General features: G+C 51.0%; 1 protein-coding gene across 1 annotated transcript in view; it reads left to right on the top strand.

Annotated features, from left to right (window-relative positions):
• The first annotated feature begins 1,567 nt into the window (after positions 1-1,567).
• Positions 1,568-19,929, top strand: part of lamc1 (laminin, gamma 1) — a 107,095-nt gene continuing 88,733 nt past the window's right edge. The window contains exon 1 of the mRNA XM_056293945.1: positions 1,568-2,245. Coding sequence (XP_056149920.1) covers positions 1,873-2,245 — 373 coding nt within the window. The 5' untranslated portion in view covers positions 1,568-1,872. The remainder of the gene's footprint in view (positions 2,246-19,929) is intronic.

Raw genomic sequence — 19,929 nt, 5'->3', positions numbered from 1 at the left:
AGAGGCTGTGGACGGTTCTGGGGGCTGTGGACGGTTCTGGGGGCTGTGAGCAGTTCTGGGGGCTGTGAGCTGTTCGGTAGAGGCTGTGGACGGTTCTGGGGGCTTTGAGCGGTTCTGGGGGCTGTGGACAGTTCTGGGGGCTGTGAGCGGTTCTGAGGGCTGTGGACGGTTCTGGGCGCTGTGAGCGGTTCTGGGGGCTTTGAGCGGTTCTGGGGGCTGTGAGCTGTTCGGTAGAGGCTGTGGACGGTTCTGGGGGCTGTGAGCGGTTCGGGGGGCCGTGGACGGTTCTGAGGGCTGTGGACGGTTCGGTAGAGGCTGTGGATGGTTCTGGGGGCTGTGGCCGGTTCGGTAGAGGCTGTGGACAGTTCTGGGGGCTGTGAGCAGTTCTGGGGGCTGTGAACTGTTCGGTAGAGACTGTGGACGGTTCTGGGGGCTGTGAGCGGTTCTGGGGGCTGTGGACAGTTCTGGGGGTTGTGAGCGGTTCTGGGGGCTGTGGACGGTTCTGGGCGCTGTGAGCGGTTCTGGGGGCTTTGAGCGGTTCGGTAGAGGCTGTAGACAGTTCTCGGGGCTGTGAGCGGTTCTGGGGGCTGTTGACGGCTCGGTAAGACTGTGAACGGTTCTGGGGGCTGTGGACGGTCCGGTAGAGACTGTGAGTCGTTCTGGGGGTTGTGGAAGGTTCTGGGGTCTGTGAGTGGTTCTGGGGGCTGTGGAAAGTTCTGGGGGCTGTGAGTGGTTCTGGGGCTGTGAACGGTTCTGGGGGTTGTGGAAGCTTCTGGGGACTGTGAGTGGTTCTGGGGTTTGTTGAAGGTTCTGGGGGCTGTGGACGGTTCTGCGGTCTGTGAGTGGTTCTGCGGGCTGTGAGCAGTTCTGGGGGGTGTGAGTGGTTCTGGGGGTTGTGGAAGGTTCTGGGGGCTGTGAGCGGTTCTGGGGGTTGTGGACGGTTCTGCGGGCTGTGAGCGGTTTTGGGAGCTGTGGAAGGTTCTGGGGGTGTGAGCGGTTCTGGGGGTTGTGGAAGGTTCCGGGGGCTGTGAGCGGTTCTGGGGGTTGTGGAAGGTTCTGGGGGCTGTGAGCGGTTCTGGGGGCTGTGGAAGGTTCTGGGGGTGTGAGCGGTTCTGGGGGCTGTGGAAGGTTCTGGTGGTTGTGAGTGGTTCTGGGGGTTGTGGAAGGTTCTGGGGGCTGTGAGTGGTTCTGGGGGCTGTGGGCGGTTCTGGGGGTTGTGGAAGGTTCTGGGGGCTGTGAGTGGTTCTGGGGGCGGTTCTGGGGGCTGTGAGCGGTTCTGGGAGCTGTGGAAGGTTCTGGGGGTGTGAGCGGTTCTGAGGGTTGTGGAAGGTTCTGGGGGCTGTGGAAGGTTCTGGTGGCTGTGAGCGGTTCCGGGGGCTTGGTGGATTTTTCCTTTTATTGACTTGTTCAAGGCAAGCCGCTCGAGCTGAACGTCACAGTTGACGCGGAAAAGTTGCGCTGGTCCGCGTGCACGGGGCGCATCCAGCGCTTCCCTGTTGCGGAAGTGGACGCAGGATGGCTGTGCGCCTGCTGACCTGCGCAGTAGCAGCTTGGGTGTAGTCTGATCCAGTTCTTTTCCTGCGGAGCTTTTTCCATGGCGGTGGACGCGATCCTGCCTCCGTGCTGTTTATGACGAGCGGAGCCGAGCGAGCGGCGCTTACACGACGGGAGCGCAGATTTCGGGGCCGGAGCGGCGCAGCGTTCGGGTCGGCGGCGGCGGCGGTTCGGGGGGAAACGTTCCGCATGGTCTTACTGCTTCTCTCCGGATCTCGGTGACTGGTCCGCTGCCACAAAGTCGGGAGAGCTCGAAGGAGTCGGAGTCGCGTCGCTGCAGCAGAACTTTATCCGGTTCGGGAGGAGAACTTGGACAGAATGCGCTCGCTGATCCGAGCCGCGGTGTTGCTGGGCTGCCTGGCTGCGTGCAGCCGCGGGGCTATGGACGAATGCGCCGACGAGCAGAACCGAGCCCAGCGCTGCATGCCCGAGTTCGTCAACGCCGCCTTCAACGTTACGGTGGTGGCCACCAATACGTGCGGGTCCCCCCCGGAGGAGTACTGCGTCCAGACCGGGGCCACCGGGGTCACCAAGTCCTGCCACATCTGCGACGCCCGGGACCCCCGGCAGCACCACAGCGCCGTGTACCTGACCGACTACAACAACCAGCAGGACACCACATGGTGGCAAAGCCAGACGATGTTAGCGGGCATCCAGTTCCCCAACTCCATCAACCTCACCCTGCACCTGGGTAGGTCGCCTAACCGCACGCACACGCACGCGCGCACATGTCGAGGGGGTAGGTGGAGAGTCGGTGTATTGACCGCTGGGGAAGCTTTGTTGCGGCAGAGCCGGAAACATGTGGTAGTAAGACGGGGCAACGGGAACGTTTAGGCAGCGGCACCGTGGTCCCCTCAGCGCCCTCGCCGGTGTGCCAGAGGCGCAGCCAGAGGCGCGGAGGTCGACTGCGGGTCGAGGGATTAAACCCCACCAGCTTTACGTTATAAGTACACACAACCGGTGTGTGTTGGGAGTGTGGTGAAAACGTGGTCCCGTGCGAGCAGCTCAGAGCCACAGCTGGCCTGATGTGGGCCCCGGGGGGGGGGGGGACGTTCCAGCGGTGGTTTTGGGGTTTTTGCGTGACACTTCCCTGGAAGTGAACTGGGGTGATTCGTTCGGCTGCCCGGGTCCTTGACTGCGCTGTTACACATGGCCCTACTTTGTTGTCCCGTGTTAAACAACTGCTGCTGCACAACGACCCGGGCCCCTGAAGATGTCGCCCTGTCTGGAGGCCCCAGAGCCGCAGAGGGCCGCTGGGTCCGGGTAGGAGTGGAGGATGTTTTTCTTGGAACTGCTTTTCCGATTGCTAAACTTCGTACGCCTCCGTTTGCGGGGGGGGGGGGAATGGGTCATGCTGGCTTTCCTGTCAAGCTGCAGCTCTTTTATTCTCAGACACGAGTTTCTGACTCGGAGTCTTTTCAAACTCACCACAAGACCAGCATGTCCTCTGTCCCGGCAGGGTGGGACCGCTGGTGGTTGTTCCTGCTTGTGATCAGTGACATTAAGGTTCGGTTGATTTGGACTGGTTTGAATATGGGGTGTCGTGAAGCGGCCCGTCTCTTGGGAGGCCGTTGGGCTTAGATAGACGTGAGTCCCGTCTTGTCCTCAGACAGGCTGGACCTTTCTGACGACGGTCTATTTGTGAGCCAGGTCTATCTGCACCCACCCAGCACCACTGTTTTTAATAGTGCTCCACATTCCTGAGTCGTTTAGTCACCCTGCTCATTGAACTTGGTGAGCAACCTATCTGTGGGCTGTGGCCTGCAGACCCCGATGGGGACTACAGCCCGCACCGCGCATGGCCAGGGCAAGGCTTCTCTTTCCTCTACAAGTTTTCCTTGGAACACATCTCACTTCGTTTGTTTGTGTTTTCTTTGGTTAACCCGACTGACTCAGAATTCCAGTGTACCTCGCAGAGCTCTGGCGGGCCCTGTACAGGCCTGCTGAACTCCAGGCAACTAGGACCGACCTGTGTTGCCTGCCATTTGAAGTGCCAAGTTCACCAGTGCTTTCTGATGATGGCAGCTTGTTTTTCATGTGATTGTGAGGCACGTGAGATCCCTGTGCACCGCCTCCGCATTTGGCTGGCTAGACCAACGCCCTGTGGTTGAACCGAGCTCTACCTGTGAACCTGTGTGCCAGCTGACACGGATTTAGTTGTGCGGATATTGACTCGACACACCGATCTGACATCTTTTTCTTTCTAAACTTCTGTGCCAGCATGAGCTTTGTGTAATTTAAGAGATTATACCTGGTCTCACAAACTGAACGAAGGCCCAAAACAAGTAATTTAAGAGATTATACCTGGTCTCACAAACTGAACGAAGGCCCAAAACAAGTAATTTAAGAGATTATACCTGGTCTCACAAACTGAACGAAGGCCAGAAACAAGTAATTTAAGAGATCATACCTGGTCTCACAAACCGAACGAAGGCCAGAAACAAGTAATGTAAGAGATTATACCTGGTCTCACAAACTGAACGAAGGCCAGAAACAAGTAATTTAAGAGATTATACCTGGTCTCACAAACCGAACGAAGACCCAAAACAAGTAATTTAAGAGATTATACCTGGTCTCACAAACCAAACAAAGGCCGAAACAAGTAAGTTAAGAGATTATACCTGGTCTCACAAACCGAACGAAGGCCAAAACAAGTCATTTAAGAGATTATACTTGGTCTCACAAACCGAACGAAGGCCCAAAACAAGTAATTTAAGAGATTATACTTGGTCTCACAAACCAAACGAAGGCCAAAACAAGTAATTTAAGAGATTATACCTGGTCTCGCAAACCAAACGAATGGCTGAAACAAGTAATTTAAGAGATTATACCTGGTCTCACAAGCCGAACGAATGGCTGAAACAAGTAATTTAAGAGATTATACTTGGTCTCACAAACCGAACGAAGGCCCAAAACAAGTAATTTAAGAGATTATACCTGGTCTCACAAACTGAACGAAGGCCCAAAACAAGTAATTTAAGAGATTATACCTGGTCTCACAAACTGAACGAAGGCCAGAAACAAGTAATTTAAGAGATCATACCTGGTCTCACAAACCGAACGAAGGCCAGAAACAAGTAATGTAAGAGATTATACCTGGTCTCACAAACTGAACGAAGGCCAGAAACAAGTAATTTAAGAGATTATACCTGGTCTCACAAACCGAACGAAGACCCAAAACAAGTAATTTAAGAGATTATACCTGGTCTCACAAACCAAACGAAGGGCCAAAACAAGTAATTTAAGAGATTATACCTGGTCTCACAAACCGAACGAAGACCCAAAACAAGTAATTTAAGAGATTATACCTGGTCTCACAAACTGAACGAAGTCCCAAAACAAGTAATTTAAGAGATTATACCTGGTCTCACAAACCGAACGAAGGGCCAGAAACAAGTAATTTAAGAGATCATACCTGGTCTCACAAACCGAACGAATGGCTGAAACAAGTAATTTAAGAGATTATACTTGGTCTCACAAACCGAACGAAGGGCCAAAACAAGTAATTTAAGAGATTATACCTGGTCTCACAAACCGAACGAAGGGCCAAAACAAGTAATTTAAGAGATTATACCTGGTCTCACAAACCGAACGAAGGCCAGAAACAAGTAATTTAAGAGATTATACCTGGTCTCACAAACCGAACGAAGGGCCAAAACAAGTAATTTAAGAGATTATACTTGGTCTCACAAACCGAACGAAGGCCCAAAACAAGTAATTTAAGAGATTATACCTGGTCTCACAAACTGAACGAAGGCCCAAAACAAGTAATTTAAGAGATTATACCTGGTCTCACAAACCGAACGAAGGGCCGAAACAAGTAATTTAAGAGATTATACCTGGTCTCACAAACCGAACGAAGGGCCAAAACAAGTAATTTAAGAGATTATACCTGGTCTCACAAACCGAACGAAGGCCAGAAACAAGTAATGTAAGAGATTATACCTGGTCTCACAAACCGAACGAAGGGCCAAAACAAGTAATTTAAGAGATTATACTTGGTCTCACAAACCGAACGAAGGCCCAAAACAAGTAATTTAAGAGATTATACCTGGTCTCACAAACCGAACGAAGGCCCAAAACAAGTAATTTAAGAGATTATACCCGGTCTCACAAACTGAACGAAGGGCCAGAAACAAGTAATTTAAGAGATTATACCCGGTCTCACAAACCGAACGAAGGCCCAAAACAAGTAATTTAAGAGATTATACCTGGTCTCACAAACCGAACGAAGGCCCAAAACAAGTAATTTAAGAGATTATACCCGGTCTCACAAACTGAACGAAGGGCCAGAAACAAGTAATTTAAGAGATTATACCCGGTCTCACAAACCGAACGAAGGCCCAAAACAAGTAATTTAAGAGATTATACCTGGTCTCACAAACCGAACGAAGGGCCAAAACAAGTAATTTAAGAGATTATACCTGGTCTCACAAACCGAACGAAGGCCCAAAACAAGTAATTTAAGAGATTATACTTGGTCTCACAAACTGAACGAAGGCCCAAAACAAGTAATTTAAGAGATTATACCCGGTCTCACAAACTGAACGAAGGGCCAGAAACAAGTAATTTAAGAGATTATACCCGGTCTCACAAACCGAACGAAGGCCCAAAACAAGTAATTTAAGAGATTATACCTGGTCTCACAAACCGAACGAAGGCCCAAAACAAGTAATTTAAGAGATTATACTTGGTCTCACAAACTGAACGAAGGGCCAAAACAAGTAATTTAAGAGATTATACCTGGTCTCACAAACCGAACGAAGGGCCAAAACAAGTAATTTAAGAGATTATACCTGGTCTCACAAACTGAACGAAGGCCCAAAACAAGTAATTTAAGAGATTATACCTGGTCTCACAAACCGAACGAAGGGCCAAAACAAGTAATTTAAGAGATTATACCTGGTCTCACAAACCAAACGAAGGCCGAAATAAGACGTGTTTTGGCTGTTTGTTTGAATTGAAAGATGGGTATTGTCATAAACAGACATATTGAGCCGCGGTGAAAGGTTTTCTCCAGGAAGTGTTTTGGGTGAGGTCTTTATCAGCCACAGCTCCGCTCTGCTGCTTTGGTCGGTGTACGTTCAGGTCTTTTTGATGCCTGTTTTATGTTTTTTATCTTTGGATGCCCTTGAATGACTGGTTTGAGCAGGAAGGAGGCATGTCCTAACCTGATACTGCAGCTCTCTCTCGTTCTCTCTCTTGCTCTCTCTGTCTTTGTCTCTGTCTCTTGCTCTGTCTCTCTCTGTCTCGCTCTCTCTCTCTCTGTCTGTCTGTCTCTCTCTCTCTCTCTCTTGCTCTCTTTGTCTCTGTCTCTGTCTCTCTCTGTCTCTTGTTCTGTCTCTCTCTCTTGCTCTGTCTCTCTCTGTCTGTCTGTCTCTGTCTCTCTCTCTTGCTCTCTTTGTCTCTTTCTCTTGCTCTCTCTGTCTCTGTCTCGCTCTCTCTCTCTGTCTGTCTCTCTCTCTCTGTCTCTCTCTCTTGCTCTCTCTGTCTCTCTCTCTCTTGCTCTCTCTGTCTCTGTCTGTCTCTCTCTGTCTCTTTCTCTTGCTCTCTCTGTCTCTCTCTCTTGCTCTCTCTGTCTCTGTCTCGCTCTCTTTCTCTGTCTGTCTCTCTCTGTCTCTGTCTCTCTCTCTCTCTTTCAGTCTCTGTCTCTCTCTGTCTAGCTCTCTGTCTCTGTCTGTCTGTCTCTGTCTCTCTCTCTTGCTCTCTCTGTCTCTGTCTCTCTCTCGCTCTTTCTGTTTGTCTGTCTGTCTGTCTCTCTATCCATTGAGAAAACATGACCCTTTATATATGTGTTCATTTTTGGTAGACGAATGTTCAGTGTTTTGTCCCTCGGTATGTAGAAAAACTGCAGAATCTACAGTTTGTCAGCCGAGCACTTGAGATACCGTCTCACCTTCAGCAATACCGTCATTTATTTTGAACCCTTCACTGTCTTCTGGTGTTTCTTTTCTGAAGCAATGTTTAAAATTCTTCCTCCTGCTCTTCTTCTCCACTCCTCCCCCGGAGAGGGCTGAATATTCATGCGGTGGTTGGTGTGGAGAAAGCTCCCAGGGGGGGCAGACCCCCACAGGCCTGTTTCGGTCTACTTTTAAAGGCGTTCAGAGAGGGTCCTTGTACAGGAAGCTGTTGTGCGAACCCTACATATCTCTGTCTGCTGTTTGTGTAGTGGACTGTGGACTGTGGACTGCAGGCGGATGTGTGAGGAGTTAGCTATAAACACTGAGACGCTCACTCCCACTGCGCCGCCATGAACACCTGCCGTCTCCACACATTCGGCTGTTAGCCAGATTACAATCGCCATGTTGATCATTAACCTGCTCGACCCGTGGCGGCCTTTCGGACGTGCTTGGGGATTTTAGTTGTTCATATTTGGGTGTTTTCCCACTTTGCAGAAATGAATCACTTGAACTCAGAAACCAAAATGACACCCAAGCTGCCTCCAGTAGGGCCCCTTGGATCGTATAAGTATGTTCTCAAAGTCAGTACATTTGATTGGTCACAGCAAATTTGCCATGTTTCTGTGCCAAACACTTGGCCGTGTGTCATGCTAAATTGAGAGCCGTGCGGCCATCTGCCATTCCTGCTGCGTTCCAGCAGTCTGTGACGTGTCCGAGGGGCCCGAGCGGCTCTCCTGCCTGCAGACAGGAAGGGGACGGTCCGTCCTGGAGACAGGCAGCAGTGTGGGAAAAACATGACCACTGGTTCTCCGGCCCTCGGGGCTGCTCGTCATGTTCCCCTCAGGCTTTCCCAAACACCGTAAAACACGAAGGCTCTTTTTCCTGGGGTAACCAGCTGTTGCAAATTATACCAGTCTAAAATTGGAAGGGGGGGGGGGGAGGTCATGTGGCTCCAAATGGTTATTGTGCTAGGACGGGATTCGGCAGCACAGCGTGGGAATCTTGGTTTTTAAACATTCTGACGGACGCACAGCTGGACCGTTTGGCCCCCGGATCAGCGGTGCATTATCGCAGCCGATGAAAGAAGCAGGAAATGTTACGGGGCTCGTGGAAAGTTGAGCGCTGCCGAGACTTGGAGCTCGGATGTCAGATCTGAGCCATTCATCTGACCGGCCTGTAATACAGCACAGGCAGAGCCACCACGCTCGGTTAAATTATGAGAGGGGATCCTTTTATGTTTCCAGAGAATTCTACGCTGTGCTTTGGGCCCGCTGCCGCACAAACGGCTCAAACTTCAAAGAGCGCCATCGGTACCGCTCTCCTCCCCTTCCTCCCAGCGTCGGGTTGAATACAGCGGTTTTCACGTGATTCCACAGACGGCGTCTCATGTGACCCGGCTCCATGGGTTGCAGTGCAGCCCCCGAGGAAGATGACGGGCCGACGAGTGGTTTACCCGTCGTCCTGTGTTTCTTTAAACACAGCTGAAGTGGGGAAGAACTGATGGGAGCAGAACCCGCGGGGGAAGACGTGGGACCCCCGCCCCGGCCTCCGGGCCTCCGAGTGCAGAGGAGCACCGTCTCGTAGGCGGGCGGTAGCAGTAAGACTTGGCGTGATAAGGCCGTCCGGTGGTTATCTCTGTGTTTGTTCGCGTCACCTTGGAGTTGAATGGAGACCACAGTGGGAGACTGCCTGCTAACCCCCGGGCGGTCACATGACGGTCTCCAGCGTCACACGCCACACGACGCGTCAAGGTTACATAGCTGCCGTCTTCCATATCTATGGCTCGGTTTCTCAGAGCCGGCCAGATAAGACGGGAAGAGAAGAAACCACTCAAATCCTGTCTAGTGTCACCATAGCTTTGGGAACCAGGAAGTGAAGGTCAAGTTGTGTCGTTCCTGGTGCTTCAGCGCACACCGGCCTGTGTCTTATCTGCTGGCCCTATAGAGCTGGTCCAGCTGGGATTCAGGCAGTGCTTTACTTTCCTCTTGTTGTCAACACAACTCGTTGGTCACTTGATTGTGATTTATTACAAGTTGTTTGATGGAAACTCTTTGTTCTTTATTAACAGTCACTAGAAGCGCCCCGCTACAATGTAGCGGTTTGGTTCTCCACCCGTCTAAATCTCCCTCCTCTTCATCCTGCCAGCTAACCGCCTTCCCCCTGCCCCTAAACCCCCCCCCCCCTCCAACTCCCTCCCCCCAAATGCTCAGAATCATCTGAAATGCCGAGAAAAGTGGTTTTTGGCCATTTTTAGAAAATGCATATTTTGCATAATTATGCATAATTATTATAATTATTTTAATTTCCTGCTATTTTTCTGGTCCTCTCTGGAACAATACCTACCTCCTACAAAAAAAATGAGGATCATAAGTGCATATTTTGCATAATGTCAAAACATTTCTAAGTCCCAGAAATTTTTTGTATATAGGTGAAAAAATCAAAGATGCTCAGAATCATCTGACATGCCGAGAAAAGTGGTTTTTAGCCATTTTTGGAAAAAAGCAAATTTTGCATATTTATGCATATTTATGCATAATTTTTAATTTCTCTGCTATTTTTTATAGGAGCCCCTGATCGTCCCCAATACCCTCCAAAACGAACCAAGGCCCCAAGTGCTTTAGTAGGGCCGTTTATAGACTCTCACACAGACACACACCACACAGACACACACCACACAGACACACACCACACAGACACACACCACACACACATGGTGACAATATGGGAGCAGACGACTCCCTATCAGTAGTTAGGAGCCATCGGCAAGTTTTTTTAGCTGAATTAGTTTGCTTCTCCTACCATCTTGTGTTAGTCTGAGGAAAGAGTCCAATTTGTTGGCACAATAGTGAAAGATGAGCCTGGCCGGTCGGTGGACCGAGGTGTCCAGGCGTCCTGATGGTGTCCACGTGTGCTGGAAGTGAGCGGAGCGGCCAAGCCGTGGAGAGTAAAGCCGAGCGTGACGTTAGCTGGATGTCCGCCTGGCCGAGCCCGTTCACTTCCTGTGAAGCGTCTTCTTCACTCTGCACCGTCTTGTGACATCCCCCTGCCTTGGTCCAGAACGTCTCTGGACCCCTGTGGCCACTCATCCATCGGTACACACCTCATCTCCAGTGGGCGGAGGAACTGTGCTGTGTAGTAAGATAGTGCATCTACATCAGAACCCAGATCTGAACTGAGCAGCACCACAAGAGGAGGACCAGCAGTGACTAGTCATCATCTGCTCAGATCTTCTGAGGAAGGGCGTCCGGGTAGTGTGGTGGTCTATTCTGCTGCCTACCAACACGGGGCTCGCCGGTTCGAATCCCCACGTTACCTGTGGCCGGGTCGGGCGTCCCTACAGACACAACTGGCCGTGTGTGCGGGTGGGAAGCCGGGTGTGGGTACGCGTCCTGATTGCTGCACTAGCGCCTCCTCTGGTCGCTGTTCAGGGGGGAGGGGGAACTGGGGGGGAATAGCGTGATCCTCCCACGTGCTACGCCCGCCAGGTGAAACTCCTCACTGTCAGGTGAAAAGAGGCGGCTGGAGGAGGAGGCATGTGGTAGTCTGCAGCCCTCCCCGGATCGGCGGAGGGGGGTGGAGCAGAGACCGGGACGGCTCGGAGGAGCGGGGTCATTGGCCGGGTACAGTTGGGGAGAAAAGGGGGGAAACAAATCCCCCCCCCCCCCCAAAAGAAGATCTGAGAGAACTGTCAGCTGTTCCCAGAGAGAGCGTTGCATGTCATCAGGGGGACCCCCCATGCTGACACTCTGTCCTGTGGTCTGGAAGCTCAGATAAGAAGCCGGGACTGTGGAGGCCCAGGGCGACGTCTGGCTGAGCACATCACGGCGTGACTCACCGTCTGGGCGGGCGGCGAAGCACGTCGGCTTACTATAAAAACCACACCGGCGTTCGACCCCGAGGCGTCTGATTGGAAGCGGCAGGGATGTGCCTTGATTCCTGTCCTGAGGTTTGATGAATCGATGTTTAAACTCTCCTCGGCTTCGTGACCCGGTGAAGCGTGACGTTCAGTAAGCAGCCTCTCCGTCGTGTTTGGCGTCCGAGGAGGATTTGCTGGTCTTGTCCTCGGGGGTGCTGAGGCCCCCCCGCTCCTCACCTCCTCGCCGTCGTCCTCTTCGTCATGTCGGTGACGCTCGGTTCTGCGTTTCACCGGGGTGTTGATCCGGTCGGGAGCGTGAGGGAGCTGTGCGGGGATGGTAGACATAAAGAGATGTTGTAGTCCAGGACCGAACGGGACGAGTCTTCCCTGCAGCACTCGGCCCAGAAAGTAAAGTCGGCGTCATCGAATACCAGCTAAACACAGCAGTTCAGCGCCCTAAAACCGTCACCGCCAACCTCACATACACATCTTTAGGACTTTTGTTTCAGAATTTAATGTTCATTCCAGCGGTGGACATCAGCTTTAGGCTCACAGCAGTGACCCCCCCCTCCCCCTCCCCCCCTCTCCCCCCTCCCCCCACACACACACTAAAAGAAATCAAAGGTTCTCTGGTCTGAGACGTGGACAGGCTCCTATCTCTACATCAGAGGCACGGGTGACCGCTCCTGCCTTCCCCTCCTCGAGTCCTGCGACTTCACAAACCTCTTTTGTCTTGTTCTGTAGGCGTGGGGAAGGCCGGGGAGGGGCGGGGGGGGCGGGGGGGTGGGGGTCCTTGGTGGCTGGATTAGCCTTTTTGTGTGGTCATTGTTTGCGGTCTGTCCTCGGTGTTCATCCAAACCCTTCTTGGGTTCTCTGGTCTGTCTTTTTTCTCCTCCCTGGTACTCTCCCCCTCATCTTCTAGCAGGACTAACACCTGAGGGTCGCCTGTGTGCTTGGTGGTTTTGTGGGAGTCTTAACCGTTCACCTGGGTCTTCAGTCCCAGTCATCAGTCCTGGCTTTGAAGTGGGAACTTGGCGTCCTCATCACTGGGTGGTAATTAGAAGCTCTGTGGTTGGAGTGAGGGCAGAGGCCTTTCACGTTGGTGGACCGTCACGTGGTGTCGTTGGGTGTTGTGGCAAGTCCCGTAAGCCCCCCCCCCCCCAGACATGCTAGCTGCTGGGAGATAAACAACCGGCCCGGCTCCCTGTTTCTCCAGGCTGTTTGGTCTTAACCAGTTCCATTTTCGTATTTTTTATATATATACACTACCGTTCAAAAGTTTGGGATCACCCAAACAATTTCGTGTTTTCCATGAAAAGTCACACTTATTCACCACCATATGTTGTGAAATGAATAGAAAATAGAGTCAAGACATTGACAAGGTTAGAAATAATGATTTGTATTTGAAATAAGATTTTTTTTACATCAAACTTTGCTTTCGTCAAAGAATCCTCCATTTGCAGCAATTACAGCATTGCAGACCTTTGGCATTCTAGCTGTTAATTTGTTGAGGTAATCTGGAGAAATTGCACCCCACGCTTCCAGAAGCAGCTCCCACAAGTTGGATTGGTTGGATGGGCACTTCTTTGAGCAGATTGAGTTTCTGGAGCATCACATTTGTGGGGTCAATTAAACGCTCAAAATGGCCAGAAAAAGAGAACTTTCATCTGAAACTCGACAGTCTATTCTTGTTCTTAGAAATGAAGGCTATTCCATGCGAGAAATTGCTAAGAAATTGAAGATTTCCTACACCGGTGTGTACTACTCCCTTCAGAGGACAGCACAAACAGGCTCTAACCAGAGTAGAAAAAGAAGTGGGAGGCCGCGTTGCACAACTGAGCAAGAAGATAAGTACATTAGAGTCTCTAGTTTGAGAAACAGACGCCTCACAGGTCCCCAACTGGCATCTTCATTAAATAGTACCTGTTAGAGCCTGTTTGTGCTGTCCTCTGAAGGGAGTAGTACACACCGGTGTAGGAAATCTTCAATTTCTTAGCAATTTCTCTCATGGAATAGCCTTCATTTCTAAGAACAAGAATAGACTGTCGAGTTTCAGATGAAAGTTCTCTTTTTCTGGCCATTTTGAGCGTTTAATTGACCCCACAAATGTGATGCTCCAGAAACTCAATCTGCTCAAAGAAGTGCCCATCCAACCAATCCAACTTGTGGGAGCTGCTTCTGGAAGCGTGGGGTGCAATTTCTCCAGATTACCTCAACAAATTAACAGCTAGAATGCCAAAGGTCTGCAATGCTGTAATTGCTGCAAATGGAGGATTCTTTGACGAAAGCAAAGTTTGATGTAAAAAAAATCTTATTTCAAATACAAATCATTATTTCTAACCTTGTCAATGTCTTGACTCTTTTTTCTATTCATTTCACAACATATGGTGGTGAATAAGTGTGACTTTTCATGGAAAACACGAAATTGTTTGGGTGATCCCAAACTTTTGAACGGTAGTGTATATGTGTGTATATATATATATATATATATATATATAGAGTGTGAGTGTGGGGCATCCACGTAGCATGGCGGTCTATTCCGTTGCCTACCAACACAGGGGTCGCCGGTTCGAATCCCCGTGTTACCTCCGGCTTGGTTGGGCGTCCCTACAGACACAATTGGCCGTGTCTGCAGGTGGGAAGCCGGATGTGGGTATGTGTCCTGGTCGCTGCACTAGCGCCTCCTCTGGTCGGCCGGGATGCCTGTTCAGGGGGAGGGGGAACTGGGGGGAATAGCGTGATCCTCCCACGTGCTACGTCCCCCGGTGAAACTCCTCACTGTCAGGTGAAAAGAAGCGGCTGGTGACTCCACATGTATGGGAGGAGACATGTGGTAGTCTGCAGCCCTCCTGGATCAGCAGAGGGGGGTGGAGCAGCGACCAGAACAGCTCTGAAGAGCGGGGTCATTGGACAGGTACAACTGGGGAGAAAAGGGGGGGGAACCCCCCCCCCAAAAACAGTGAGTGTGACCATATTGTAAATATACATTTGCTAGGTAGGGATTTCCGTTGTGTTTCGGATGTGTCCTTAATGTTTCCACCCCCTAGTCGTTGTAATTGAGTGTGATGTTTCCATCGTTGTGTTTCTCTTCTACCAGGATCTGCTCTAGCTCCGCCTCTGGTTGGCCTCCACCGCTTTGTTTAGAAACTTGACCCATAGTTGGCCATGCGTAACTGCTCTGACCTTTTGATATTTCATCACCCGCTTGACCACAATAATCTCCCGTGCTGGAAGAGGTGAATTTGCAAAGAGCATGTGGGACAAGTGATACTAATTGGTACAATGGGAGGCCAGTATGAGCAGCCCATATAGCCCATAAGCTCATTAGCCCTTCGGCCCCCACACAGACTTTCTGCAGGCAGTAATACCCTCTCTGTTTGCTCTCCCGCGTACGGCATCACACAGGTGTGTGCTGGAGGTGTATGCCAACATGGCTTGGGTTGTTTGATCAGCTTCATTAGTGAATAGAGCATCTTATCACCTCTTTGGTGAGCTGCTACATGTACAGACGAGTATCTACTGTTGTCGTTTTGGGTTTCACCGTGCTTTAGTTTATGAATTCATTTTTGTTTTCCCCCCTCAGAAAGTGCCTCCTACCCTGATCTAGATAACGTTCTGGAACCTGCTTGTTGCGAACAGTGCGTCCGTGGCGATGGTTTAGTGCACCTCCCATTGTACCCGACATCTGGATCAAACTTAATGTTGCAGGTGTTGATGAGATCCCCCGAGCACAAAATGAAGTCACTGTGACAACGCACACACGACACGGCTCGGCTGGAAGCTGTGTTTCCCATGCAGCAGCTGTAATTACAGGTTCGTCTCCACATAAAGCCACCTCCCCACCACAACACTTACCCCGGATACATGCTGTAACATGGCTTCATGATGCTTCGGAGGCCAAGTCGCAGGGTTTACATGCAGAAAGCAGTAAAGCTACGGAGCGCTTCCTTGAGGCCTAGCTTGTTGCGCTCGTCCCTCTCAGATCGGGAAAACAGCCGCCAGCTGCCAGAACGATATTGGTGAGATCCCGGTCGTTCTAGCGTTGATGCTGTTTTTGTCAGGTGACTTTTTTAAAACCACGGTTTGTTTGGTTTTTTAATGCTCTATAAGGGGGCTCACATAGCCTAGTGTGAGTACAGGGCTCATGCACTGCATGTCGCTGGGACACCAGCTCGTGCCGAGCCGGGTTTTGTGTGACACCAGCTCGTGCCGAGCCGGGTTTTGTGTGACACCAGCTCGTGCCGAGCCGGGTTTTGTGTGACACCAGCTCGTGCCGAGCCGGGTTTTGTGTGACACCGGTACGCGAACGCCAGATACGCGCGGACGTACGCTGAGGTCCGCTATTGCGTCACTTTGGTCTGCGCGGACCCCAGCGGAGGACGGTCCGCGTAGGGTGCGTCAAGACTATGAACTGGCCTTGAACCCTTTTAGTTGGTATCACCTAGAGACCACCAGATGTACAGTTGGTAAATAAAAAGCTCCACTGACAAGCCGTGGTCTGGCTGAGGCCGGCTGCCGTGGTCTGGCTGAGGCCGGCTGCCGTGGGCCGGCTGCCGTGGTCTGGCTGAGGCCGGCTGCCGTGGTCTGGCTGAGGCCGGCTGCCGTGGTCTGGCTGAGGCCGGCTGCCGTGGTCTGGCTGAGCCCAGCTGCCGTGGTCTGGCTGAGCCCAGCTGCCGTGGTCTGGCTGAGGCCGGCTGCCATGGGCCGGCTGCCGTGGTCCGGCTGAGGCCGGCTGCCGTGGTCCGGCTGAGGCCGGCTGCCGTGGTCCGGCTGAGCCCGGCTGCCGCTAGCTGAACCCTCAAATGCCACTGACAGGCTGCCCCCTGCCTGTTTTTCAGAACTGAGTCACTAAACTTTCCTCTCAAAGGAAAACTGCAGGTATGTTTTGTGATTGCCTTATCCACACTTTTCCCATTGTTGTGTGTTTCCCATGTAGTTGTGTGTTAGGATACGCTGTAGGGAATATTTGAACACCTGGGCTCTCGGTGATGTAGCCTTGGCTCGTCTCTGATTCCTTGTTTTCTGTCTTGCAGACAGTGAAAATGTGAGTTGTCTTCTCTGCTGGTTCATGCAGGTTCAGACTAAACAAATCCTATTTCCAGAACTGCTGAGATAGAATCTCCGGGTTAAAAGTCAACACGCTCCCCTGCTCTGGTAGGGGGGTGGGATTAAGACTTGATTTGTCTATTTAGGTAAAGGTGTCGCCTTGCTTATCTTGGTCTCCAGGGTTTTTGTAAAGTTGCAGTAATAAGTGACCTTTGCTTGGCTCTTTCAAGCCTTGGTTTCCTGGCATTTTTAGCCACCATATACTTTTACATATACTTTTATTGACAAACTCGGGTAAAAGATGTCCCGCTGATTTCGTCTGACACCACTTCCACCTTCGTGTGTCTATCAAACCAGACAGCAACCAACAAATACATTTCTCCGGGCTTATCGGTTTGTTTATTTCCTTACTGTTTCCATATAGAAGGAATTGTGAACAGTGTCCGGGTGGCGTGGCGGTCTATTCCGCTGCCTGCCAACACGGGGATCGCCGGTTCAAACCCCCGTGTTTCCTCCAGCTTGGTCAGGCGTCCCTACAGACACAACTGGCCGTGTCTGCGGGTGGGAAGCCGGATGTGGGTATGTGTCCTGGTCGCTGCGCTAGCGCCTCCTCTGGTTGGTGGGGGGCCTGTTCTGGGGGGAATAGCGTGATCCTCCCACGCGCTACGTCCCCCTGGTGAAACTCCTCGCTGTCAGGTGAAAAGAAGCAGCTGGTGACTCCACATGTATGGGAGGAGGCATGTGGTAGTCTGCAGCCCTCCTGGATCAGCAGAGGTGATGGAGCAGCGACCGGGACGGCTCGGGAGAGTGGGGGGTAATTGGCCGGGTACAATTGGGGAGAAAAGGGGGGGGGGTTTGTGTTACCAAAGTGATTAAAAATGTTAATGATTAGATGAAGTACTCCTGCAACTCTGACTGTGGCCCACACTGCTCCTGACAGCAAGAAGTGATGTACACTTCAGGACAACCCGCCCTCCCACAGTGACGTCTGTCAACAAAACCTCCAGTGTTGACACAAGACAAGCGCCTGGCGACCTGAATACGACCGGAGTCCTTTTGGCCTTTTAACCAAACCACGAACTGCCCTAACTAACCACTTCCTCCCCGGCTGGAAAGAAGCAGAAACCGGTGGGAATCTCTCAGAACGGACTGGGCTTGGAGAGAAGCCACTGACCTCTGAGAAACCAGTAGGAAGTGTACGAGGCTACATGGGGGGGCTGCATCTCAGCCTTGGTTGAGAATCTGTGCCCAGGAAATGATTAAATGCCCCAGGGAGAGGGGTTTTCTATTATTATAGACGGCGTGCAGTCTGTGGACAGGGGAAGAGATGCGTTACACAGACATGCAGATGCATGCAGGATAATTTTAGCCCTGCTCGCCGAGAGGAATGAGCCCTTGTGGTTGGGAAAAGAAGAGGTGAAAAGTGACTTGCTTTCAAAGCAGAGTGGTAAACAGGTAATTATGGGGAATGTGGCAGATGTGCCAGCTGATTTATACGCAGAGTTTGAAATGTGATAGTCAGCCTTTGTTCATCTTTTCCACCTGAGTTTTGGTAATTGCGTAGTTGATAGAGATGTAAGATGATAACATCTTCAATTTCCTTTCTGAGCTTTGCAGAATCCAACACCATTACACAAGTCTGTGGAGACAATGGGATGCAACTGGTGCTGCTCTCCATTCCGGAGTTCAGATCAGAACTGGAAAAACTGTTCAACCTCTGTTCATCCAGGTCATGGTTGTCCAAAGGAATTGAATCGAGTGCAACTGGACTTGGTATCCCCACTCTTCCGAGCCGTCCCGGTCTCTGCTCCACCCCCCTCTGCTGATCCAGGGAGGGCTGCAGACTACCACATGCCTCCTCCCATACATGTGGAGTCACCAGCCGCTTCTTTTCACCTGACAGTGAGGAGTTTCACCAGGGGGACGTAGCGCATGAGAGGATCACGCTATTCCCCCCAGTCCCCCCCCCCCTGAACAGGCGCCCCAACCGACCAGAGGAGGCGCTAGTGCAGCAACCGGGCCACATACCCACATCCGGCTTCCCACCCGCAGACACAGCCAATTGTGTCTGTAGGGACGCCCGATCGAGCCGGAGGTAACACGGGGATTCGAACCAGTGATCCCCTTGTTGGTAGGCAACGGAATAGACCACCACACTACCCAGATGCCCTAAAACTGTTCATCCTCAAGCTGTTGTAACTGATGGTTAACTGGCCAAATGTGATCATTTCACTGTGTAAGCAGCCACGTATAATGTGGAGAGTGCGAAAGAGGGGAAGCTCAAGTTGAAGACTGAGTAGTCTGCCTCCACGGTAGCTGGTAGAGGAGACATTATCAGCTGCAGCTCAACATTTGGCAGCTGGCAACTGTCCAGCCTTGGCCGTAAGACATCCACAGCTGAGCAGAAGGCAGGACTGGAGGTGGATGTCTCCATACTAGTTCCTCCAGCTGCCCCCACTCCCCCAACCCCCACCTCTTGTGTGTGCAGAGCACTGTTTGAGGAGGGGGACCGGACGTGGGCTCTGGCATAACTTTAGTAACTGTTTATGCAGCTGTTATACGTCTGACATCCACGTTAAAACATGCATCCGGATAGTCTCTGTGTAGGAGAGGAAAACCTGAAGCTCTGCACGTTTGGTCTCGTCAGGTCGAAAATGGGTCTGACACGTCAGTACAGCGATGTTTACTTCATGTCAACACCGGAAACTTTTCGTTGACCTTTTCTATAAATTTGACACAAGTGCCTTTACAGTGGAGACATGCAGCCAGAAAATGAATTACATGTTCATACTGAAACGACATGACACTGGAGAAGTTGCTTGGATCTGAGACCGTCAAATATATTGCCATAGAAGGGTTAAATAATTTAACATTGAACAACTGTGAGGAAGATGATTGGGTTTTTTTATTTGTATTTGAAAACACATGATTCCATCCTGTAAAAACATTAAGTTGATTCGAAAGAGCTCTTCAGAGATCATTTTTCAAGTGTTTTATCATAATTTTTATTGTCCTTCTTGGGGAAATTTGTTGCCACAGCTTGCGCATTAAAATACATTTTCAATGAGCTTACTTTAATATTAGCAATTGTCTAGTCAGAGTTGTCACATTTTCAAAGGATAAAGTCGGTCATCCTTCATCACTTTACCCCCCCCCCCCGCATCAAAAATCTTCGAAAGTTCCAGACCAAACAATTGAAGATCAAATCTTCATGACAAGATGACAAGGAAAGTTTTTTTTCATCCCCCAGCTAATGTTTCAGATGCCCAAGCCAGATTACAGCTGAACGTACAAGTCCTCTGGCAGTCTTCGCCACCAGCAGGGGCTTTGTCAGAGAGCTGAAGAAGTTCATTGTTGGGATTTTTCATGTCTAAAAATTTGGCCTAGATGCCTGACTGATGTGGTTTTTAAAAGGAGGTTTCCAGATGAGGCATTGTCATGCTCTGTAGTCTTCTCTATGTCTGGCTGGTTGTCGGCATAAATTAACTGTCCCACTGCTTGCCAGGGATTACTGACTGCCATCTTGTCCCAAGGACAATGAGTGGCCTGTTGGATGGTGGTTCCTCATGGAAG

This window comes from Lampris incognitus, chromosome 14 (assembly GCF_029633865.1).
Source record: "Lampris incognitus isolate fLamInc1 chromosome 14, fLamInc1.hap2, whole genome shotgun sequence".
Lineage (NCBI taxonomy): Eukaryota > Metazoa > Chordata > Actinopteri > Lampriformes > Lampridae > Lampris > Lampris incognitus.
This window is presented reverse-complemented; position numbering and strand designations above follow the sequence as displayed.